Genomic DNA, 25112 nt, shown 5'->3' with positions numbered 1-25112 from the left:
TCCAGTGTGCTGGTGTTAGTGAGGAACGACTCGTTTCACGACTACGAAGGTATTGCGGACAGTCACCCTTCTCTGTTGCTCGAGAAGGGAGTGGCTATGGCGCGCGGTCTTCTAGAACTGAATGACGGCTGTGCGACAGTTTTTCTGACGAATTTCAGCAATGAAATTCAGCACCTCGCCAAGGGAACGGTCGTCGCCTTCCTCCGCGACGTGGATGGGTTGCCGAATCTGTGTCCCGTAGAGATGACTTCACAACGATGCCGCACCACGTAACGCCCTTCAGAAAGTAAAAATCAATCCGGTGTTGACCTCACCAGAAGAGCCTTCTGTCGTTGCTGCTACTTGATTTTAAAGATTGCTTCGCGGTGAGCTCCAAGGTCGGACGTACGGCGGTAGCCAAGCATCGCATCGTCAACGATTCGGCCACGCCACCAGTTTGTCAGCGTCCATGCCGTGTTTAGCCTAAAGAGCGGGAGGCTATTAGAACGCAAGTCGATGAAATGCTTGCAGACGTTGTTATACAGCCGTCAAGAAGTCCGTAGGCGTCGCCGGTGGTTCTAGTGAAAAACAAAGACAACACGTTGCTATTCTGCGTTGATTACAGGAAACTGAATAATGTTACTAAAAAGGACGTATGCCCACTCCCCAGGATCGATGATGCGCTTGACCGACTCCGAGATGCCATGTTTTTCTTTTCCTTAGATTTGAAAAGCGTATTTTGGCAGATCGAGGTGGACGAGGGAGACCGTGAGAAAGCGGCTTTTGTACCACCCGACGGTCTGTACGAATTTAAGGTGCTCCCGTTTCGACTTTCGGCCACGTTTCAACGCATGATGGCCACTGTTTTGGTTCGTCTGAAGTGGCAGTCGTGCCTTGTGTACCTGGACGACGTGGTCATCTTTTCGTCTAGCTTCGAACAACACTTGCAGCGATTGCGCATTGTCATTCAAGCTCTGCAGTCTGCACAGCTAACTATCAAGCCAGAGAAATGTCATTTCGCCTTCGAGGAGCTCCGTTTCTTAGGTCATGTTGTTAGCGCACAAGGTGTTCTCCCAGACCCCGACAAGACTTCTGCCGTCTCCAGTTTCCCACGCTCAACCGACAAGAAGGCACTCTGACGTTTTTTGGGCCTCTTCTCCTATTACCGTCGCTATGTTAAAGATTTTTCTCACCTAACTGAGCCATTCACAGCCTTGACTCGAGATGACGCACCCTTCGTATGGGGATGTGCCCAAGACGAAGTCTTCGAGGAACTCCGCTGCCGCCTTCAAAGTCCTCCAATACTAGCTCATTTTGACGAGAATGCAGAGACTGATGTCCACACTGACGCCAGCACTGTCGGCATCGGAGCGATCCTCATACAGTGGCAGGACGGTGCAGAACGAGTAATCACTTACGCGAGCCGCACTCTTTCTCGATCGGAACGGAACTATACGACTACAGAAAAAGAGTGTCTTGCCGTCATCTGGGCTCTGCGTATGTTTCGACCATACATCTACGGACGACCGTTTCGTTTTGTCAGCGATCATCACTCTCTATGCCGGCTAGCCAGCATTAAAGCCCCTTTTGGCCGGTTGTCCAGATGGAGCCTCCGTTTGCAGGAGTACGATGTGACGGTCGTCTATAAATCGGATCGGCAGCACCAGGACGCGGACTGTTTATCACGAGCGCCCGTGGATCCGGCTACGCAAGACATCACCGAAGATTACCCCCTTCTTTGTGCCATTAGCGTCTCCCATATTTCGCAGCTTCAACGGAGTGACTCTGAGTTGGCGCCACTCATTAAGTACCTGGAGGGTTTTAATGCTAGTGTACCTCGTGTGTTCCGTCGTGGACTACAGTCCTTCATTCTGCGGCGTGGAGTCCTATACATGCGCTACTATGGCAGCAACAAGGAGACGTTGCTGCTTGTTGTTCCATCCTAGTTACGCTCCAAAATCTTGAGCGTTGTCATGATGAACCATCCGCTGTGAACTTGGGGGTCAGGAGCACACTGGCAAAGATTCGGCTTAAGTATTACTGGCCTAGTTTACTACTATCAGTGCGTAAATACGTAAAAACATGCCGCGATTGCCAACGGCGCAAATCTCTTCCTCTGAAACCAGCTGGCTTTCTCCAGCCCATAGCACCCCCAAAGACCCCTTTTCAGCAACTTGGCATAGACCTCCTCGGCCCTTTTCCGATGTCGTCCACAGGAAAACGGTGGATTGTGGTCGCGACCGATTATTTGACACGGTACGCTGAGACCACGTCGCTTGCAAACGGTACTGCTGTTGAAGTCCCCGGATTCTTTGCCCACAACATCATACCGTGGCATGGCGCTCCTGCAGCTATCATTACTGACCGTGGAGCTGCACTTACGGCCCGCTTCACTCACTCTGTGCTCAAGCTGACGCACACCAGCCATAGACGTACAACGGCGTACCACCCGCAGACAAATGGCTCGGTGGAACGCCTCAACAGGATCTTGACCGACATGCTTTCCATGTATGTTAACATCAAGCACAGAACATGGGGTCAAATTCGTCCATACGCAACATTCGCGCATAATACCGCGCAGCAAGAAACGACGCGGTTGACAGGTTACCACCCCCCTTGGAGGCCATGCTACCCGTGGACCCCCCTGACAGTGAGAGTGAACTTGTCGTCGACGTCGCCACTTTTGTTCAGCGCGCGGAAGAAGCGCGGCAAGAGGCAAGACACCGCATTCACCCTCAGCAGCAGATCGATGCTTACTGCTACAACCTTGGACGCCGGAGCATTACCTACAATCCAGGCCACTATGTGTGGGTCTGGACGCTCGTTCGTCGCCGCTGGCTGTCCGAAAAGTTACTGCACCGCTACATCGTCTATTACCTTGTTGCCGCCGCCTCAGCGACGTAACGTACGAACTTGCACCAGCCTCGCCAGCTCGTTCATCGCACAACAGTAAGCGCAGCGACGTTGTGCATATGCTGCGAATGAAGCCAAAGTACGAGCGACCCCCCGACTGAGTTTCAGGCTGCATGTAGTCTATTCTGTGATGTCAGATTCGTGGTGTAACTCTTGACGACAAGGCAGAGTCTAAGCACTCACCAGGGAACTGAGCGACAATCCCAACGCAGCCTACACGGACGCAGCAAAGTACCGATACCAACGCAAAACAATCGTCGTTGTAACAGACGAAGGAGGGTAAGAAATAACCAGCGCAACAATGAACGACCCAAACATAAAAGCAGCTCAAGAAGCGGCCATTGCTCTGGCAGTATCGCACGGCAACGCAACAGGACACAACCTCACTGTAGTGACGGACTCCAAAGAAGCATATAGAAACTACACAAGAGGCAGGATAGACAGCATCACCAATCATATTCTACACATGACGAGAAGACACAAAAACACTAAACATAGTATAGTGTGGGTTCCTGGACATGAGGGGCAACGTGGCAGCAGACGAGTTAGCTCGAGGGTACGTCAGTCGAGCAGACTCAACACTTTGCAGCACAGGCACCTTTGACCCAGTTATCCCCACGTACTCAGATATACTCGATCATTAAAAGGGTCAGCGGAAACGCTACCCTGCCCCACACAAAAGGCTCACCAATGAGGAGGCGGTACAGTGGCGCAGACTACAGACCGGTACCTACCCACACCTGCACAATCTACACAAGATTTTCTCTACACAATATACAGACGAATATCCGTGGTGTCAGGGTAAACCTACACTAGAGCATGTCACATAGACCTGGCTTAAAGCAGAATTAGAGCCAAGAATAAACAATCCGAGTGTGATGCAGTGCGAGCAGTTGCTGGCTAGCGAGGACGAGGAAGCGCAACAATTTCTTGTGCGCCGAGCCACGATGGCAGCAGTCAAGTGCGGCATCCTGGACCAAGGATCGACCACGGTGCCCAGTGACCCGTAGGGGTCAAGAACAGTTTAAATTTATTAAGAATAGTTTTTTTCCATCCATCTATCCTAACTCTTGAACGCTTTTTCTTCCCTCTCTTCTGTCTGACGCTAGCACCGCATCGGGGGGATACTGCAAAGGAGGGGGCAGTGACACGTGGTAGAAGAAGAAAGAGAGCGCAATCGCTAGAAGTAGACGACGCTGAAGTGCAGGTCCGTTTTCTGATGCCCTCGCTCCCTTGTACAGCTCTCGATGCCCTCGTTCAGCCGCTGCAGCTCCCTTTCAGTGTAACAACAGTTATAATATAATATCCGAATTGTCTACCGGTCGGGCCGCAAGCATCAGGACACCGACACCTTGTCTCGCTCCCCGCTACCCACCGAACTTGCCAGGATCTGTGAAATCGAAGCCACTACGCCGTCTCCTTCCATCAGTGACCTGCGTTCTGAACAGTGCAAGGAACCCAGGATTCGTGCTCTTCTCGACTTTCCTTACGACCCATCGGCGGTTACACCATCCCGAACCCTGCGCCGTCAAGCTTCACATTTTGAAATCTGAGATAACCTGCTTTATCGCCAGAATTCTCACTCTGATGTACGAAAATGGCTCCTCGTCATTCCTCACCACCGCCGGTCCTATATCTGCTGATGTTTAAGCGCTGACTTGCAATGCGATAACTTCAAGACTTACACGCACCTCCGTATTCGCTACTGCTGGCGTGGCATGTACATTTAGTTTCGAGGTACGTACGCTCGTGCCTCGACTGCCAACGCCGCAAGACACCCATTAACCGTACTGCTGGCGAGTTGCAGTCGCTATCTTGTCCGGCTCGCCCTTTCGACCACGTTGGCATTGATTTATATGGGCCCCTCCCATATACTGCTTCTGGCAAACGATGGGTGACTGTTGCCGTCGATTAGCTCACGAGGCATGCTGAAACCGCCGCGCTCACTGCTGCCACGGCACAGGATGTGGCATAATTTATTTTGCGTCACTTCATTCTTGGACACGGTGCCCCTCGTAAACTCCTCAGCGAGAGGCCACGCCTTTATATCTGACGTCATCAAAGCTCTGCTCTGTGAGTGAAACGTCATCCATCGGACTTGCACTCCTTACCGCCCTCAGACAAACGGCCTCACTGAATGCTTTAACCGCACTCTCTGGGTCATGCTGCCTATGTACGTCAGTTAGAACCACTCGAAATGGGACCTGATTCGTCCGCATATTACGATCGCGTACAATACTGCTACGCAGTCTACAACAGGATTTTCTCATTTCTTTCTCCTTATTGGTCGACATCTCTCCGATCCCACTGATACTGTTCTCTTTTACAACCCTGACCACCGTTACCGAAGGCGTCAGGCACGCCGAAGATTGCCGCTAGATCGCCTGTCGCTCACGACAGCTACGCAGCCCCTTCAGAAAACCCGCCATGACGAAGATCAACCTTCCCACCATATTCCGCCCTGCACTCTTGTCTGGCTGCGGACACCTCCTCGTACTCCGGGCTTCACCCGAAAACTGCGCGCTAAATATAAAGGGCCCTGTCGCATCTTGAAGCACACATCTCCAGTGTCATGACCGTACTTCTGGCCACGTGGGCCCGATCAAGCAGCAACCGTGAACAGTCGACGAAGCCGACAACCTCGCGACGGCGGTGGTGCAGTGTAGTGCTTGTGATGCCCCCCCCCCCCCCCCCCCCCCCCTCCTAGCCTAAGTGGATTAGTGCAGCGGACTTCCTTGAGCGGAGGTAACCACGGCAGCAGCGGCGAAGGCAGGAGAAGCGCAGGAGGCATTGTCAGCGGCAACCACAGCGGAAGCGGGGGCGACGTGGCGGCGCCAGTCAGGCCAAGTGTATACCCTCGGGTCGTCGAAGGACGGAGGGGTGCTACGCACAGTCATGCTGGCTGTTAATTGAAGACGGCTGTGTCCCCGACTCGTGTTCTGGACATCCGGCTGGGAAGCACGTTCATTCACCTGCTGGTAGACTGCGGGAGAATCTTTTCCAGCCGTGTCGGATTAGTCAGCATCTACCCCTTCCAATCGACCGAGCTGCGAGAGAGAGCGGAAGAGCCCGCACCGCCCCTGCCGTGGGTGGTAACACCAGCGCCCACTTCGGTCCATCCGATTGGACAGTGCTCTTCGAACTTTATTCCCCAGCCAGGGTTCTGGGGAATCCGAACCCTATTTAACTCAGCTGTGAGTGTGGCGGAGAGAAGCCTGCTAGCTCCAGTCGACTCCGGTTGACGAAGAAGTTCCCTTCTACTGAGAGCCATTCTCAGACCCTCTTTGTAAGTAATGTAAATAAGTGTATAAATTTTTCGTTACCTTCCTCTTAAGCCAGTCTTCCATCCTCCTCATCCCATCACCGGTCTCCGGCCATGCTACCCGGGTCGCAACACCACTCAACTATATTGTTGAGCCCCTCACGTATTCACAGGATCTCAGACGCCCCATCCATGAGAGTGTCGATATACAGGGCCTCAAGACATACTACGCCCCCGCTGTCTTGTCCGCCCCTTATGTAGCCAGGATGACTCCTCTTCTGTCCGGGGATCATTGTAAGGAAGACTCCGGGCATACGCGCGAGCCGCATGGCCATCGTCTGGTGCACGCTCCTGGCTTTACTAGCTGACCTCGGACTGCTGTTGGCCCTGCTCCCGTTAAGAAGCTTCTCCGAATAAACCCCACCTTACATCCAGCAAAAAAAAAATTATTTCTGGATGAAATGTGACTTTTTATTGTTTCTAAAGACAAATTTTGAGTAGCAATAATTATTTGTTCACATTTCCACCTAATGGTGCAGTTCGTGCACAGGGATGGAAGAACTAGTTTATAAGCCTTTCGGAATACTCCGGGCATGAGCAGCCTCCCACACTCCTATCTACGCACGCAGTCAAGCAGGCGTGCGCACACCGCGAAAACAAATTACCATGCGCCAGTGCTCAAGGTGTGAAGCGAACAACTATAGCGGCCCAGACAAAAAAAAATTACCGACGATTACGTTACTTCCTAATGCGAAATTTGAGCGCAGCAAATAAGCTGTTTCACCTTTTCGATAGATTAAGGCAAAGAAATCGAGCAACACATGTATGCGCTATCACAGAATTTTTTTTCTATTTTCCACACGTATTCGCAATTTCGGCTCGGGCGGTGCACATATACAGATCCGCCGCCACCGATCTGGCTCTCTGATTGCCACCGCACAGGGGTTGCATTGGAGGAGGAGCGAAGAAAGGAATTAAGTTCGAGCCGGCGCTTTGACAACCGGAGACTCGCAGGAAGAGGGGGGAGGGGGACGGCGTGTACACCCAGCGGCAAACGATGGGGGCAGAAGCGCGCGCAGCAAGCGGACAACACGATAAAGGGAAGAGGGAAGAGATAGCAGCGACTGACCGATGGCGCTGACGCCGATAGCGCTGGGGGGATGAAAGGGGGGCGGAGCTGGTTACGAGGCCGACGACAACGCCGACGCCGACGACGACGCGAAACCCAGGAACGGACGCCAAAGAGCTGCGCTCTAAAACGCTGGCAGCGGCCAGAAGCCGGAAACAATGTAAACACGTAAGGAAATGCAAGAGCTTCGCACAAAACTAGAGGACATCATGTCGTAGCTTCTCAACTGATGGTCATAGTGATGAGTATGGCTGTTTACAGTTCGTTTGGACATCGGCGTCATTTGTGCCGATGTTTTTACCAGCGTCATCACCCCCTCGTGCTGATGCGAGCCCCACTGTCTCGCCAATTTCTTTTAAGTGCCACGAAAAGCGTTCGACTTATATAATTGAACGCCTTAAAGTAGTGCAGTCGTCCACATACCGGTCTAGATCACTTGAACGAAGCGCCAGGGAGTATACACGTGTAATTTTTGAGTGGATGAGCGCTCTAAAGAAGACGTTATCGCGCATGCACATTGCCACAAATCTGGTTTCACTCCTGATGTCTTTAAAAGCTATATCTTGCCTGTTAGGCAGTGACTGCCACAAATGCACACACAATACGCGTCGTTGGAGTGCTCTTGAGAAGAGTGTGGGTAAATATAAATACATTTAAGCTACCAAGATTTGGGGTGTGAATTCGACAATGCTCTGAATTAATGGAAGTTGAATTAACTAGATACGAAGAGCTTTATTGCCTAAGCCAGGCCCGCCGATGTTTCCCAGGTCTGCGAGTGACCCTTCTCGGAGCCTCCGCAGTTCAGAATTTAGTGTAATGAGTTCGACTGGTTTCCGCTGTATCCGTAGCGCCTTGCACCGGCATTCAGGCAAGCTGCTCGATGACAGGCAGAACACCGCACGACCCGTCAATTCCCATGTAGCTGAACCAGTCAACAGTAAACTCGTTCGCAACCCGGAGATTCTAGTCGCTAGGCTGCCTAGCGACCTCGTTGTTCACGCCTGAGACCACAATCTATCTACATCAACCTCTTGTCCTAGTAGATCCTTCCCAGGCATCAGCTTACCAGGACACGCATCAGTGGCAGATTGTCAAGTCCTAGCATCAAGTTTCAATAAAATCGTGGTTTGACCTAGTTGGTACTTCTTCAAAATTTCACCACCGCTGCGACTAGGAACAAGAACAGAGAAGGAAGGACAAGGACAAGCGCTTGTCCTTGTCCTTCCTTCTCTGTTCTTGTTCCTAGTCGCAGCGGTGGTGAAATTTTGAAGTTTCAATAATGCGACAGGCGCCATCTAAGACGCCACTTCAGATTCGGCAAGCTGATGCCTCAGTCCCTGGGCTCTTCTGTATGCAGGCAAAAACAACCTGTCAGCCTGAACACCTTCCAAAATGTGACAATGATCCAAAGAGCACCCGCACACACCTTGGACAACAGTGCTTCCCACTTTAGGCCCTCCTGAGAGAGAGAGAGAGAGAAAGACAGAGAGGCACGTTTCTTGCTGCCGACTTAACTTTCACCCACGCATTCTAAACACGTAGTTCCTGGTTCGTACATTACAGCACTGTGGCCACTCGTCGGTCACCAGAGTTCCGATTTGTGGGAACAGAATTTAATGCAAAATTTCACGGGCAGCCTCACTAGACCTGTTGCCTTACCTTACTTCATGACGTTTTTTGACCACATCATCCGTGGCAGCTCATATTTGCACGTGCAGTTGCCGCTCTACGGCAAGGAGGTCTCTAGCGCACCTTCCAACTCGGATAGGCCGGAGAACTAGGATAGAACTGGTCTGGCGTTGGGGACATGTGGCTGACGATTACCGCGATGCCAGACCACCCGTCATTAGCGGTTCAACTGAAGCTAGCAATAACAAACCGTACACTGCCAAGCTCGTTGCTCAACAGTACATCTTGCTGGGCTACTTGGTGGAGCATTGTCTAACAAAATCTAAAAGAAGCGCTAAATATAACACAAACCACAAAGAAAGACAGAAAGGACAGCGCCCGTGCTGTACGTCTTTAGGTGTGGTTTGTTTTAAATATAGCGCTGTTTTTACCTTTTGTTAGACAATTCTCGTTGTTCGCGCCAACTTATGCTACAAGTGGATGGCAAGTGAACTGCATAACTAGTACCAGTGTGCTGCCCACAGAAACATCGTGTTTCAGAGGCAACGTTTAATGCCAATATGACAAAATGGGACAAATCGTGCCGTAGAAAAGAGGGGACCACAGCAGCCGGTGACGTAACGGTTTACGCATAAATTCGTGAGGTGACTGCGTGACAGCAAACTAACGCAACCTTGTTTTTCTAACAACATCAGTAATAATAACAAAGCACATCGAGAGCTGTAGAATGTAAGAATGCACTATTGCAATATGCTGCATGCACTGAATTATCACATCACGCAGACTTACGTAGATTGCGCGCCGCACGGTCAGATTGCCGGAGAAATCCACCTGAAGTAGGTGGAATACATCTGCAGGCTCCACTGGAGTAGGCTTGGCGGAGAAAGAGAACAATATCAAGAAGTATTTCGTAGTCATCCGGATATTGCAGGTGACCAGGTCACCGTTCTTCGTGTTGCCAACCTTGAACTCCCTACTGATCTTGTGGTTAGATTGGTGGATATTCACATACACCCTGAAACAAAGGCATGCCTTGTAGACGCCGTATGATAGCAAGCATGGCGCAGCCGCCGAGAGACTCTGTTGGTTCGGTAACTGAGTAGGGATTTTGCGTTTTAGTCGAAAAATATTGCTGGACACCGAAACAACGGCTGGCGCCGTTTCATGAATGTTTTTTTAGAATGTTGTTGCATATTCGCTGACGATTGCTAACTTCATTAGGAACGCATGGCAGTTTACACGGTTGGACAAATTATAATTCTAATACGACCACTTGTTCATCTATGTTTCTTTAACATTTTGTCCCGGTTCGGCGCTACTTTTCTAAGTAATTTTTCGTCAAAATGAGGCATAAGTATGTTACTGCGCTGTAGGAAAAAGAAGCAACAAACTAAGTTTTATTAGGAAAGCCGGTAAATGCGTACTTGTCTAGGTTTATTTCGTTAAAATTTAAGCAGCGCTAACTTTTAGGACGAATACACAGAGGACATGACAGGACAGGCGCTGACTCCAACTATGTTTATTGAACACGTTTTTCGTAGAACATACAAGAAAAGACGACCGTGAGCGCATGCGCATCTGCGACAGACCACAGAAGAAAAGGCCAAGGTGACAAAGATGACAGCAAAGGTAGATTAATGTGGGCGCACGCATTTCGTCCCTTATTTTTAAGCAATCTGAATTCACTGGCATGCAGGGAGACAGAAGTGGTGCTGACACACATGTCGCCTTTTGGCTTGATGAAAAATGCTTCGGATAATTCCCGAGCTAATCTATCTTTGCTCCTGGTTAGAATTTTGATTTTGTCAAGCCGTGCCTCACAGTTCTCATCGTTTTGGTCCTTGGAAGAACGGCAATGGGCGGGTAGATTTAGGCATGAGTCTGATGCGTTTCCCAAACTTCGTTCTTGTTCCCTGGCACGTTCCTTAACATAACGCCCTGTCTGGCCAACGTACACTTTGCCACAAGAAACGGGGATCTCATAGACCACACCCGTGGAACACCGGATCCCCCTTTCTTGTGGCAAAGTGTACGTTGGCCAGACAGGGCGTTGTGATAACGAACGTGCCAGGGAACATGAACGAAGTTTGAGAAACACATCAGACTCATGCCTGAATCTACCCGCCCATTGCCGTTCTTGCAAGGACGAAAAAGATGAGAACTCTGAGCCACGGCTTGACAAAATCAAAATTCTAACCAGGAGCAAAGATAGATTAGCTCGGGAATTATCCGAAGCATTTTTCATCAAGGCAAAAGGCGACATGTGTGTCAGCACCACTTCTGTCTCCCTGCATGCCAGTGAATACAGATTGCTTAAAAATAAGGGACGAAATGCGTGCGCCCACATTAATCTACCTTTGCTGTCATCTTGGTCATCTTGGCCTTTCCTTTTGTGGTCTGTAGCTGGTGCGCATGCGCTCACGGTCGTCTTTTCTTATATTTTCTACGAAAAACGTGTTCAATAAACATAGTTGGAGTCAGCGCCCGTCCTGTCATGTCCTCTGTGTATTCGTCCTAAAAGTTAACGCTTCTTAAATTTTAACGAAAGAAAATGCATAACCAACTAGCCCCGCAACGTGTTTTACTAAATGTCTAGGTTTCGCGGGAAAAATATTCCAAAATTGGAAAATTGTAAGACACTTTAATTGGATCACTTGAAGGCAATGGTCCATTATTTTGATATGTTGGAAATTTTTTATTTTAAAGTGTTTCCATCGATCGTATCGAACAGTTATGACTGCCATACAAAAGAAATGGGCAACGCTTTTGACGATAGCAAAACCGTGAATAGAAAAACAAATGCAAGACTGCCGTTGGGTGATCTGCAGATATAATGATTGTTACAGTGAAATCTTACATTATATCAAAAATATGCGTTGATAAAAGATTTCGCCGCTGAAAAATGCTTTTGTCCAGAATTACTGCATATGAAGAGTGCGAAAATTCCAAGGAAAGCATTACTGGGTCTCCTCATCGACTTGTGATACTGTTTCAATATCTGCTTGCATTTAGGGCACTGCTCTATTTTTGGTTTATAGTTTGAATGCCTTTTATTTTTTTTTACCATAGGACACACAACGGCTCCGTGAACTTAAGCCGAACCGGGGCATTGACGTTGTGTTCTTCTGGGACATATTACAATGATCAATTAGAAGGACCTTGACATCACACCCTACAGCATCTGTTTTTTGCCTATGGATAAAAGCTGTGCTGTGCCATATGATCTATTGATGCTGCTGGGGCTATTTGGCCTCGCGAAGAGCCGCATGAGGGACCGCAACGCCGAATCACCACGCTCGTCGAAATCTTTGTTTCGTGAACAATGCGTTTTCGTGCGGGGAATATATGCTGCCCTGCAAGAGTCGCCTTGCTGGCCCCCTTATCTAGATACATGTCTGTGTTTTGTGGCGTAAGCGTGCTTACATTTTCTTTTCGGCACTATTTCTATGCAATAACGAAAAAAAGCGCCCCTGAGTTGCCGAGCAGCAGCGGTTCGAGTTCCGGCTAAACCATTGTTTATTTTACCTCAGCTGATTTCTTTTCTTCAGAGACACTGCATAAAAGTGATGGCTTGACGTTGCGGCCCTACAGAACATTGAGGAATTCTATGCTGACGTCTTCAGGGTGATATCATTGTCGGGTGTTTGAATTACCCCCGCGAGTTCATGCGGTTGTGGTCTCACGATCCTCTCGTACAATCCAGAAATATTCGACACATCGCCGATGGCCACAATTACACTGGTTTGTCACCATTAATTCTGTCGCATACAAAATGGCCGGAATCATGCCGAAGGAAATGCAGCGGTACGAAGTGGGAGGAGCTTGTGGCCGCTTCAAGAAAGAAACGCTTGGCATCTCTGGAAACTAAGCGAGAGCAGCTGTCGCGGCTTGCCGAGTAGCGCAAACCGAAGGGAGCCAAAAGATAGCTCAATATGGAAGTGTCATCCGGCAGTAAGAAAAATAAAACTAAAAATAAAAATAAAAGGGTACTGAAATTTGAAAAAAAACAACGGTTTTCATTTAAAGTATAATTGAAAAAAAAACAATAGTTTTCATTTAAAGTACGTCAGTAGATTAAGTGCCTCTGTAAGTTTTTTTTTGTGGGCGTGGCGAAAGGAATATCTCTAGGCTGCAGAACGTTGTTTTATAGTTAAAGAATGCAGCGCGAAAAGACAAGGACAAACGAAGAAGTGGACAGGCGCTGTCCTTTAGCGCCAGTCCTGTCCACTTCTTCGTTTGTCCTTGTCTTTTCGCGCTGCACTCTTTAACCATGATAACTCACCAAAAAGCCCAAACAGCCACTTTAGTTCTCTTATACGCCAGGTACAGCAGTTTTTCCTTTTTTAATACCAGTTCGCACCGCAAAGAAATGTCACAAGTGAGTGCTTAGAGGTAGATGCAGATAGTAAAGATGTACAAGCAATAATATTCTGAGATATCTCCTCAAGGGATATAATTTTTGGGGTCACAAGGGTTTCCTTCCTCACCATCATCGTCATCAGCCTGACTACGCCGACCGCAGGGTAAAGGCCTCTCCCATGTCTCTCCAATCAACCCTGTTCTTTGCCAACTCGGGCACCGTACCATCGCAAAATTCTAAACCTCATCCGCCCACCTAACTTTCTACCGCCCCCAGCTACGCTTGCCTTCTCTTGGAATCCACTCCGTTACCCTTAAGGTCTAGCGGTTATCTTGGTTTAGTGTTACATGACCTTCCGAACCACATTTCTTCCTCTTGAATTCTACTAGAATATCATTAGCTGGCGTTCGTTCTCTCCCCAACACTGCCTGCTTCCGGTCTCTTAACCTTACAGCTATCATTTTTCTTTCCATAGCCTCCATGTGTCTGCCCCACAGGAGATGAACGAGGCCTGAAGCTGACGAAGAATTTATTTCAGCAGAATGGGGTGTACATGGTGCTAGCAAAGTGTTGCCTTTTGTGGGTAGATCTCCCGAGATACCCGCGGCAGAGGGCGTCCATATGTATTCTGAAATGGCATCGTGATCTTCGCGCAAGTTGCGCGGCTGAAATCTCTAAATGTGGTTACATAACAACGTCACGATGCTAAGGCCGCACGACGTAACATCAATCCACCGAGACGGAGATAGAGAATTACTTAAAGCAAGGTGCAACAGCACAGGTGTAGTTAAAGTACCGCCATTAGTATTTTCCGCTCTTCACTTTATATTAGTGCGTAAGCAAGGTGCAACAGCACAGGTGTAGTTAAAGTACCGCCATTAGTATTTTTCCGCTCTTCATTTTATATTAGTGCGTAAGCGCTTATCCGATGGGCAGCAAACCAGAACACAATCGTTGTCTGTTCGCAGCTCGCGAAGTGCGAGCACTGCGTTCCGCGGCGCTGCACGCTCGTCATCTGCTACGCAGCACAAATCCCCTCTTTCGCAGTTATTCGAATGTAGTAAACAATCTCTGCAGTTTTTCTTATTTATGTCTGTTCATTCTAAACATCAGTGTTTCGAGAACAGCCAAATAAACACTCAAAGCTACGAGACCGAAGCGACGATAGACGAGAGCATTTGAGAAGAACGTCAGTGAGCAAGAAAAAAAGTAAAGTGGCGAGGCATGATGAGTTATCTGGCCAGCAAGGGATTGGTTTACACGCTATAGCCGATCGCCGTTTCACGCCTGGGAAACAGGTCTACCTGCAAATGAGAGCACGGTCAGGAGTCAGCGTCTACTCCACGCGCCATATCTCCTTCGAAGGCACTAGCCGACTCGATGGCATCGAATTCGCGCCGCAACGTACAGCACTGAGCAGGCTTGCATCGTAGTGCTCGATTCGTCCTGTTAATAGCAACACAAACGAAATTTTACTGCAGGTATATTGGCATTTATGGATGGTGCTTGGGCCGAAGCGGCGCTGAATAGAAATGAAAAACAATGAACGAGCAGACCGCCCTTAAAAAAGCACATGTACGTTATATTTTCCTCCGCAGCAGATCTCTCCAGCTCTCTAAAGAAGCCTGTTCACGAATCTACAAACAAGGACGTTGCTTGTTTGACTGAGTTGATGGTCATATATTAATTATTCTGGCATCCAGCTATTTAAAATGAAATTCGAGCACACGGCAATCAAAAGCGAAACTATCCCGAAGCTTTTTAGCTTTCAGTGTTCTGCAGTAATTTGGTAGCCTTGATTAACTGCAACAGTGTAGCATTAAACACGTGATGCGTGTGCATTTTTTCCCCTTGCCCCTAGTATAGGAACTCAGCGCTGGCAGTCTTGATATCGCCAAAAACGCCCTGGAAGAAGGTCAAAGATATGTTTTGAGACACAGGTCGACGAACCACAGTACGTCATCGGTTCTATGCTTTACACAAACATACAAATTGATTAGCTGAAACAAACCCCTCAACATTACTCAAAAAGGGTGACATTCTGGAACTTGCTGAGTCGCCCAGGCTGGTCAAACACGGATTCGTCTTTACGGTAGCCATCTTGGCTCAACTGCGGTGCTGGCTAGAGTTTGTGAAAATCGACAATACGCTCACTGTGAAACGGCTGATATTAATTAAGGTAACCCCCGAGAAAGTAAAAAAGGGTGCGTCACGACGACAGAACCGCACAACGACTCGGTGCATACCTTGATACCTCGTTCTCTAAGTGTCAGTGTGCAAACAAGCTTTATCTTTGTTGTTCGAATGTTTAGGGGAATCCCCCAAGGTGGAGTAGATTCGAAATAAGCGAGTAATTACTCTCTGACATCCACCCGAGCGCAGCCATACGGCTACAGAGGAAAGCTAAACAGCTTTCTCGGGAACCTCGTAAAAGAAAAATTCGTCCTGGTCTGCGGTTCGAACCCGGGACCACCGCTTCACCAGAGCAGTCGCTCTACCAATTGAGCTAACCGGGACTTATTTTTTTCTTTCATGGTATTTATTGACATGGTTTTGTACAGAAAGGATATATATTCATATCCTTTCTGTACAAAACCATGTAAGTGAATACCATGAAAGAAACAGAAAACCTTACCAGAACCCGGTTAGCTCGAAGAAATTGGTTGTAATAAGCTAACCAGGACGGCAAGGTTATATGGCAGGGCGAAAGCGAATTTATCAATAACTCGAAGTGGGAACTGTCTTCGTCAAATGTTTAGGGGAATCCCCCAAGGTGAAGTAGATGTAGATTATAGCTACTGCTGCACTGAAGCTGTGGTCCCGGGTTCGAAACCTGGACCAGGACAAATTATTCTTTAAATACCAAGTTTCTGAAAAAGCTGTTTAGCGTTCTTACGTAGCCGTAGGTTGCACTCGGGAGGATATCAATGAGTGTTTATTTCCTTATTAAGGCGAAAGCCTCATCGTTGTAAGCAGCAGTTGTCGACAGAAATGTCACGCTTTTCAATTGGTCGAAACGGTCGTGACGTCACAGTGCGCGAATTTCAAACGGGGCCAATTGTACTATGGCTAGTAACCATGCAACCAATTACAGGGATCATATAGTGATGCTCCAAGTAAGTGGGACTGAATTAGTTAATTGCTTAATTACCCAATTAGCCTAATTAACTTTATAGTCAGGCCCTATAAATAAATAAAACTGAATAAGAAATTGGTCGAGCTCGGGAATCGAACTCCGGTCTTCGGAGTGCGAGACGACCATGCTATCCACTCCGCCATGCCAGCTTTTTTTGTTTTTATTGCCTCGATGGTTTGTAATGAACAAAGGCGCGTCTAGTGAATATGGTGTCTTCGCTCACTGCCATCCTCCTCCTTTCCCTTCCGGCGAGGTTTGTGTGTCCACCGAGATGTGAGAGAGAGATGCATTTCCTTTCCTCAAAAACCAATTTACCGACGAGCGAGGCGTAGGACCGAATGGGCGATGGCGTTCTATGGACTCCCTGGCAGCGTTGCAAGACGCTGTCGCGTTCCACTCTTAGAGGCGAAGCTTAACATCTTAACCACACATCAGTGACCGCACTTTAGGTCATAAAAGTGCCCCCCCCCCCTGAATTTTTACGGGTGTCCACAGAGATATGTGAGACAGTTACTGCGTAATTTCCTTTCCTCAAATACAATTTTCATTTTCTTCATTACGGGCCATCTTTGTCTTTCTTCTTTCACTCTCACTTCCTCCCTTCCTCTACGGTGCGGTTCAGGTGTCCGCTAAGATGACAGATAATTACTGCGCCATTTCCTTTCCTCAAAAACCGTTGCGTTCAAACGGCAAGGCATTGCGCCGAACGGGTGGTGGCGTTCCGTGGACTCCCTTGCAGCGCTACAACACGCTGTCACGTTCCACTCCTAAAGGCGAAGCTTAAGCTTCATTAATTAGCATTTAATTAGTATTCAGGCATTAATCAGTAAATAACCAATAATTAGTGATTTGTCATCACTTAGTAATTAGTACTCAATTACATGTGACGCCACCAGTGCCACAGAAGCCGTCAAGGTGGTGCGGAAAACGCTTTCGCCTCTACGCACTTTAGACAGCCAAAGTGCCTCCTGAATTTTTTTCAAATCCACTTCACCTTGAGGAATTCCCCTAAACATATGACCAACAGAGTCCCCACTTCGAGTTAGTGATCAATTCGCTCTCGCCCTATCATTAGCTTGCCGTCCCGGTTAGCTCAGTTGGTAGAGCGACTGCTCCGGTGAAGCGGGGGTCACGGGCTGGAACCGCGGACCAGGTCGAGTTTTTTTAAGCATGAAATGCTTTTAGCTCCCGTTGTCGGCAGTGTGGTGACGTCACGCCGAGACCGAGAGCCATCATCCGGGCACTGAAATCCACTCATCCGGGCACTGAATTCCAGTCATCCGGGCACTGAAATCCACTCATCCGGGCATTGAATTCCAGTCATCCGGGCACTGAATTCCAGTCATCCGGGCACTGAAATCCACTCATCCGGGCTCTGAAACGAGAACATCCGGGCACCGTACGAGACTTAACGAGATTTAACGAGACTCTCTAAGCCGTCCTACGCGACCGGCATGCAAGCGCCGGTTGGTCTCCAAACGAGACAAAAAATAACTGCTGCCAGTGCCTTCTCAATGTTTATCAAGATATCAGTGGAGCTGTGGGTTTGATAATGCACGGAATTATAATTTCCGATTTCTAATAACGCGTGCAAAAAGCACATAAATGCCACGTTACACTTCGTTGTCATACGTGATCTCTTAGGGGCTTCGCGCATCGAAGCAAAGGCGCACAGGGGCCCGGGGGAGAAGCGCTGCGTTCAAAGGACAAGGCATCGCGCCGAACGGGTGGTGGCGTTCCTCCCTTCCTTTACAGTGCGGTTCGGGTGTCCACCGAGATGGCAGAGAATTACTGCGCCATTTCCTTTCATCAAAAACCTTGCGTTCAAATGGCAAGGCATCGCGCTGAACGGGTGGTGGCGTTCCTCCCTTCCTGTACGGTGCGGTTCGGGTGTCCACCGAGATGACATTAGGCCCGTAAACATTTCATGCTTACTCTACTCTCGTTTACGGGAGAGGCAGAGTTTTTTTAAGCATGAAATGCTTTTAGCTCCCGTTGTCGGCAGTGTGGTGACGTCACGCCGAGACCGAGAGCCATCATCCGGGCACTGAAATCCACTCATCCGGGCACTGAATTCCAGTCATCCGGGCACTGAATTCCAGTCATCCGGGCACTGAATTCCAGTCATCGGGCACTGAAATCCACTCATCCGGGCACTGAATTCCAGTCATCCGGGCTCTGAAACGAGAACATCCGGGCACCGTACGAGACTTAACGAGATTTAACGAGACTCTCTAAGCCCTCCTACGCGACCGGCAAGCAAGCGCCGGTTGGTCTCCAAATGAGACAAAAAATAACTGCTGCCAGTGCCTTCTCAAAGTTTATCAAGATATCAGTGGAGCTGTGGGTTTGATAATGCACAGAATAATAATTTCCGATTTCTAATAACGCGTGCAAAAAGCACATAAATGCCACGTTACACTTCGTTGTCATACGTGATCCGGGGGAAAAGCGCTGCGTTCAAAGGGCAAGGCATCGCGCCGAACGGGTGGTGGCGTTCCTCCCTTCCTTTACGGTGCGGTTCGGGTGTCCACCGAGATGGCAGAGAATTACTGCGCCATTTCCTTTCCTCAAAAAACCTTGCGTTCAAATGGCAAGGCATTGCGCTGAACGGGTGGTGGCGTTCCTCCCTTCCTGTACGGTGCGGTTCGGGTGTCCACCGAGATGACATTAGGCCCGTAAACATTTCATGCTTACTCTACTCTCGTTTACGGGAGAGGCAGAGATTTTTTTCTTTAAAGACGAAGATTCTAAGAAAGCTTTCTAGCTTTCCTTTGCAGCCGTACGGCTGCGTTCGGGTGGATGTCAATGCGTAATTACTTCCTAATTTCAAATATACTCTACCATGGGGGATTCCTTAAACCAGGGGTTCTCAAACTTTTTTGCTTGGAGGAACCCCAAAAGCCTTAAATAAATTCCAGGGAACCCCCCCCCCCCTCCCCCCCCTGCTTTCACTTACCAGCAATGTTGTCGAGTGCATTTTTGCAAAGAGAGAGTTGCAAAAGTTAAAAGTTTATTGCATAGATTAATACAAATACTAATGTGATGGGTGATACTGCTTCCTTTTTGAGAGCAAGTCAAAGCGTGGCTCAGTAGCACTCAGAGCCAGTCTCATATCAGCTGCCGGGTCAGGGCCGGTGAGGGTTCTCGCGGAACACAAGAAGACAGCCCGCGGAACCCCTGTGTTCCGCGGAACCCAGTTTGAGAACCCCTGCCTTAAACATTGGTTGGTTTATTGGGGTTTAACGTCCCAAAGCCACTCAGGCTATGAGGGACTCCGTAGTGAAAGGCTCCGGAAATTTAGACCACCTGGGGTTCTTTAACGTGCACTGACATCGCACAGTGCACGGGCTTCTAGAATTTCGCCTTCATCGGAATTCGGCCACCGCGGCCGGGATCGAACCAGCTCCCCTACACATTTGACCAACACTGTTCCCACTTCGAGTTATTGATGAATTCGCTCTCTACCATACGCTTGCCGTCCCTGTCAGCTCAATTGGTAGAGCGACTGCTCTGGTGAAGCGGTGGTCCCGGGTTCGAACCCCGAACCAGGAGGAATTTTTCTTTAACTACGAAGTTCCTGAGAAATCTGTTTAGCTATTCTTTGTAGCCGCATGGCTGCGCTCGAGTTGATGTCAATGAGTAATTACTCCCTTATTACAAGCTTTAGCTTCCCACCTGCTTCGAGGCGATCCCGCTCGCATGCGTGTCACCTGCTGTTCTGTGCACGTCATATAAAGAGGCCCTACGGCTAAAACAATGAATTAGGAAACGTCAAAACATACCTGCACGAAAAACTGCAGAAAGCGTTCCATAAGTTCCAGCCTCATCATCATCAGCAGCAGCTTGACTTCTCCCACTGCAGGCCATAGGCCTCTCCCATGTATCTCCAATTAAGCCTGTCCTTCGCCAGTTGCGGTCGCCGTATTCCTGCAAACTTAATCTCATCCGCCCAACTAACTTTCTGCCGTTCCCCGCTACGTTTGCCTTATCTTGGAGTCCACTAAGTTACCCTTAAGGACCACCGATTATCTTGCCTTCGCATTACATGCCCTGCCCAAGCCCACTTCTGCCTCTTGATTTCGACTAGGATGTCATTAACCCGCGTTTGTTACCTCACCCACTTCACCCGCTTCCATAGCTCGCTGCGTTTCCTTAAATTAAGCTGAACCCTCTTTGTTAGCCTCCACCTTTCTGCCCCATAGGTGAGTACCGGTAAAGTACAGCTGTTTTATACTTTTCTCTTGTGGGATATTGGTAAACTGTCATTCATGATCTGAGAGAACCTGCCATATGCGCTCCACCGCATTCTCATTCTTCTAGTTTTTTCCTTTTCGTGATCGGGATCAGCTGTCACCACCTGCCCAAAATAGACATATTCGCTTACTACTTCCACCCCTGCCTACCAATTGCGAACTACTGCTCTCTTGCTAGGCTTTTGAACATTACTTTCGTTTTCTGGATGTTAATTTTTAGCCCCACCGTTCTGCTCTGCCTCTCTAATTCATTCATCATGCTTTGCAGTTCATGTCCGGAGTTTTAGTCTCCGTATTTATGAGATGCGCGTTGCCCAGCCTACGTAATATTCATATCAGATTTTAAAGATTCAAAAACGTAGCAAACCTGCACGCTGTGGCGCAACTTATTTTGCCTTGCTCTCAAATTACGTGCACTTGAGTGGTTGCTTTTCCTGTAAACTTTTCGAAAAGCGCATGCAATTTGGCGCAATGTAAACAAAATTTTCAGGGGCTCAACGCCGAGAGTTAATGCCTTATCAAAATTCTAAAAACATTATGTATGCTATTTACTGTGGAATACACGGCTCTCCATATATAAGGAGACTAACAGTAATTGTTAAAACGTTAACTTTCAGTATTAGTTAGCCAGCCTACTAGTTAGCACATCATAGTTGTATTGCGATGCGCTACACCGCTGACAACCTTACGTCGAAAAAAGAGCTCCTATAACGCAGAACCTTATTTTTAAAAAGTGCAGACCTTCTTACAGGAGCCCTGAACAGCTATTTGCCAAGGATATAGCAGAAGCGCACGAGAGATCGGTATTCCATCATTTTTCACCGCGCCGCAAAAATTGTTAAGCGAAGTTCAACACCGAAGATATCGCCTATTAAAAATGATGTTCCTACTCTCCCCACTTAATGCCATCAACTCATACACGCGAGGCTCTCTCGGGGCAAAAAATAAAATGAAAAGACGGGGCGATGCTCCGCCCATGAATACGTCAAGAAATGGCGCTCGGCTTGTTTACTTCCGGTGGTCGCAGCCATTTTCCCACGCGTGAGTTTCGTCGTTCAGCCACTATCACATAGCCGCCTGTCCTAAACGCTGGGACACATGCGCGAAAAGTGAGGTCATTCACTGCGGCGCGCCGTTGCGAACGGCGTCGCAACGTCCGATCGCAGCTCGTCGCCTGCGTCCAACTTGCTAGATGTGAACGACGAGCCGCGCGCGGCAGAGGCAAACGGGAAGCGGGAGCCAATGCAAGCGCGGAGAGCGGCAGCGTGATGATGACGTAGAGCGCGCTCCTCTAGGGGCTCGGGGCCGAGCAACGCCGGGCTGGCCTGTCAGCCTTGATGTTGGCCGCCGGCGACTGAAAAACACGCTAGTATTGCATGTTCACGTTCTTAGCAAGCCCAGGGATAGATGGCTGTCAAAAATGCATAATTTCTGACGATCGTTGGCCAATAGCGAGTTGCTATAAGTGATGACTGCGATATGAGCAAATTTCATCCCCGAGCCACTTTGGTGCTGCTGCTATTTGGGGAGGTTCGCCTGCCATCTGCTAGCTGCGTTGCTGAAGGCGTCGTGGAAATCGAACATATCTTCTATTGTGGGAAGAGTTCGCAGTAAAGAGATGGGAAGAGTAGGCCTTTTATTATAGCGCAGGCGACTTCCGAAGCGCCGGCCGTTGCGGCTTCGTTACGAAACAGGCTATTGGCCTTGCGACGACCACGGCAGCCAGGCAGCAGCAGAGCTCATCGCTCGGAGAGCCCGCGAGCGGCGCCCTTGCCGAAAGCTCCCAACATAAGAAGTCATGCTTTGTCGCTGCTGGGGTATAGCTGGCAGTCTTTCTGATAAAAAGGCGATCTGGTCTTTTCTTGCGATATTTGTACACCATCCCAAGCAGCGCTCAGGCACTGCTGCCCGGCGGCGAAGTGCGACATCTTTTGTGGGCGGCGCTTGGGTAGAGCGGCGCAGCGATGCTCACCGCTCCGTGTGTCTCTGCTTGCTGTGGGGCGGCAGTTCGCAAGCGACGATTGGTGCGGCGCGTTTCGCACATGTGTCCCCTGCTTTAGCCTATCTGCTCGAACGGCGTGCATCCGGAGCTCGAAGCGCGGCGGCGTGCAGCCACCGCTAAGGTGGTCTTCGAGCCTTATCAGTGCACGCCATACCGAGATCGACAGGACGACGACAGGGACGATAGCAGCGACTCGTCGGCGCAGCTAGGAGGCTCGCAAAGGCGGGCGCAAAGATTTTACGATAGCACGTGCTTTTGTGAGCAGATGGATTTCGTTGTCCGCCGGGAGTACTACATTACTTTCATGAAAAGCTCTGAATTCTTACCTCTGTATTCTTACACACGTATATATACGTGTGTTTTAAAAACGTCTGCCTCTCCCGTAACCAAGAGTAGAGTAAGCATGAAATGTTTACGGGCATAATGCGAAGCGCACGCGGACTCGACGAGACGCAGCCTGACAAGAATGTATATGCAGCGCGTTCGAAACTGTCCGAAGTGCGTAGAGGCGAAAGCGTTTTCAGCACCACTTTGCGTATGTGACACTGGTGATGTTGCCACTGGATTACGTCACACATAATTCATGACGAAGTAATGACAAATTACTGATTAGTGTGTAATGACTGATTAATTACTAAATACTAATAAACTGCTAATTAATGACGCTTAAGCTTCGCCTTTAGGAGTGGAACACGACAGCGTGTTGTAGCGCTGCCAGGCAGTCCGTGGAACGCCACCACCCGTTCGGCGTGATGCCTCGTCCTTTGAACGCGACGCTTTTTGAGGAAAGGAAATTGCGCAGTAATTCTCTGCCATCTCGGTGGACACCCGAGCCGCACCTTACAGGAAGGTAGGAACGCCACCACCCGTTCGGCGCGATGCCTTGCCCTTTGAACGCAACGTTTTTTGATGACAGGAAATGGAGCAGTAATTCTCTGTCATCGCGGTGGACACCCGAAGCGCACCGTAAAGCATTTCATCCTTAAATATTTTGGCATGTATGTGCTTTTTGCACGCGTTATTAGAAATCGGAATTATAATTCCGTGCATTATTAAACGCCAGCTCGACTGATATCTGATAAACATTGAGAAGGTACTGGCAGCAGTTATTTTTTGTGACTCGTTTGGAGACCAACCGGCGCTTGCATGCCGGTCGCGTAGGAGGGCTTAGAGAGTCTCGTTAAATTTCGTTACGGGTGTGTCTGTTTTCGCTTCGGCGAGCGCGGCTTCGGCCGCTTATCTGTGATTTGAGCAGCGTCCGCTCCGGCGGACGCAGTTGCTGCGATGCGCGTCTTTCGTTTCCTCTCTCTCCTTCCTCTGATCTTTTAACTCTCCTCTATCTGCACGTGGCAGCGGTGGTGGCTTGGCTCGAGCCAGTAGCAGGCCCGTGCAATTTCCTTTTCATCCTTCTGTCAGTCACAACAACAACAACAACAAATCTCGTTAAGTCTCGTACGGTGCCCGGATGTTCTCGTTTCAGAGCCCGGATGAGTGGATTTCGGTCTCGGCGTGACGTCACCACACTGCCGACAACGGGAGCTAAAAGCATTTCATGCGTAAAAATAATAAGCAATCACTAAAATTGTATTTCAAGGAACATCAGTGCTAAGTTGCGGAAGAGTTGCAAAAATTGCGCGCGTCGTTAGCGGACAGAGCTAATGATAAGGGTCGCCAAGTCTATGCCCAGGCTGCCCGAGTTTACGTCACTGGGCAGGGGCGGCTAAAAACGTGCGGTGAGGTGTCGGCCTAATCGGCTGTGAGCGGCAAGATTTAAAAATTGTTTGTAAATTCTTCGTTCCACGCGCAGCTTTTTGAATTCGACTAGAATACCCGCAGAGATCACCTCTACAGAGCTGTTGCATTAGAATATGATTGAGGAAACCATTTCAGGGTCCCTGTAAGTAATACTCCTCGCATAACGCTTTCGGCAAAAACAGCCATATCCGGATTCCCGACAATCGCAGCCACGCCTACACGTAGGCCAGGGGCGTCAGCAATGAGAACAGGCGCTCTTAAACGGACTTACTTGTCGCCGCCGGTAAATTTTAGGCTGAAGATACCGTAGCTTCCTAGTGACATCCAGAAATTGTCCACATGCAGAGCGCCTTCCTGCCAAGGGAAGAAAAATAAAGGATTGTTAATAGACATAGAGCAATAAAAACTACCGCAGAAACGTCGCGTAGTCCGCGCCAGCAATAATGCGCACAATGTTTAAGTGAAAGTCTCCGAATTGAAACAGTTTCCTTAGCACGTGGTTGTCTTGCCGGCTGCATGCATTCCCCCACGCAAAAAAACGTTTGTCGACGTTTATCAAAACGCTTGCGGTAGGCATGTGTGGGCAGCCAGTGTTGTCTGCATGCTGCAATCACGCAATGAACCACAAGGGACGGATGGATGCCGTGGCGCCGATGGCTTTCTTACCAAGTTGGGGATAGCCTTTGAACCA

The 25112-nt window shown here is 49.0% G+C and overlaps 1 protein-coding gene across 1 annotated transcript in view; it reads right to left on the bottom strand.

Annotated features, from left to right (window-relative positions):
* Positions 1–8613: 8613 nt before the first annotated feature.
* LOC149345028 (uncharacterized) overlaps positions 8614–25112 on the bottom strand; it is a 113330-nt gene continuing 96831 nt past the window's right edge. The window contains exons 6-8 of the mRNA XM_089547352.1: positions 24693–24775; positions 9702–9927; positions 8614–8742 (exon numbers count right to left, since the gene is read on the bottom strand). Of these exons, the coding sequence (XP_089403478.1) occupies positions 8614–8742; positions 9702–9927; positions 24693–24775 (438 nt within the window). The remainder of the gene's footprint in view (positions 8743–9701; positions 9928–24692; positions 24776–25112) is intronic.

Source organism: Amblyomma mixtum, chromosome 5 (genome assembly GCF_055824585.1).
Source record: "Amblyomma mixtum isolate Tamu chromosome 5, ASM5582458v1, whole genome shotgun sequence".
In the NCBI taxonomy this organism is placed as follows: Eukaryota; Metazoa; Arthropoda; class Arachnida; order Ixodida; family Ixodidae; genus Amblyomma; species Amblyomma mixtum.
The sequence above is the reverse complement of the archived record's forward strand: the minus strand, read 5'-3'. Positions and strand labels throughout refer to the sequence as shown.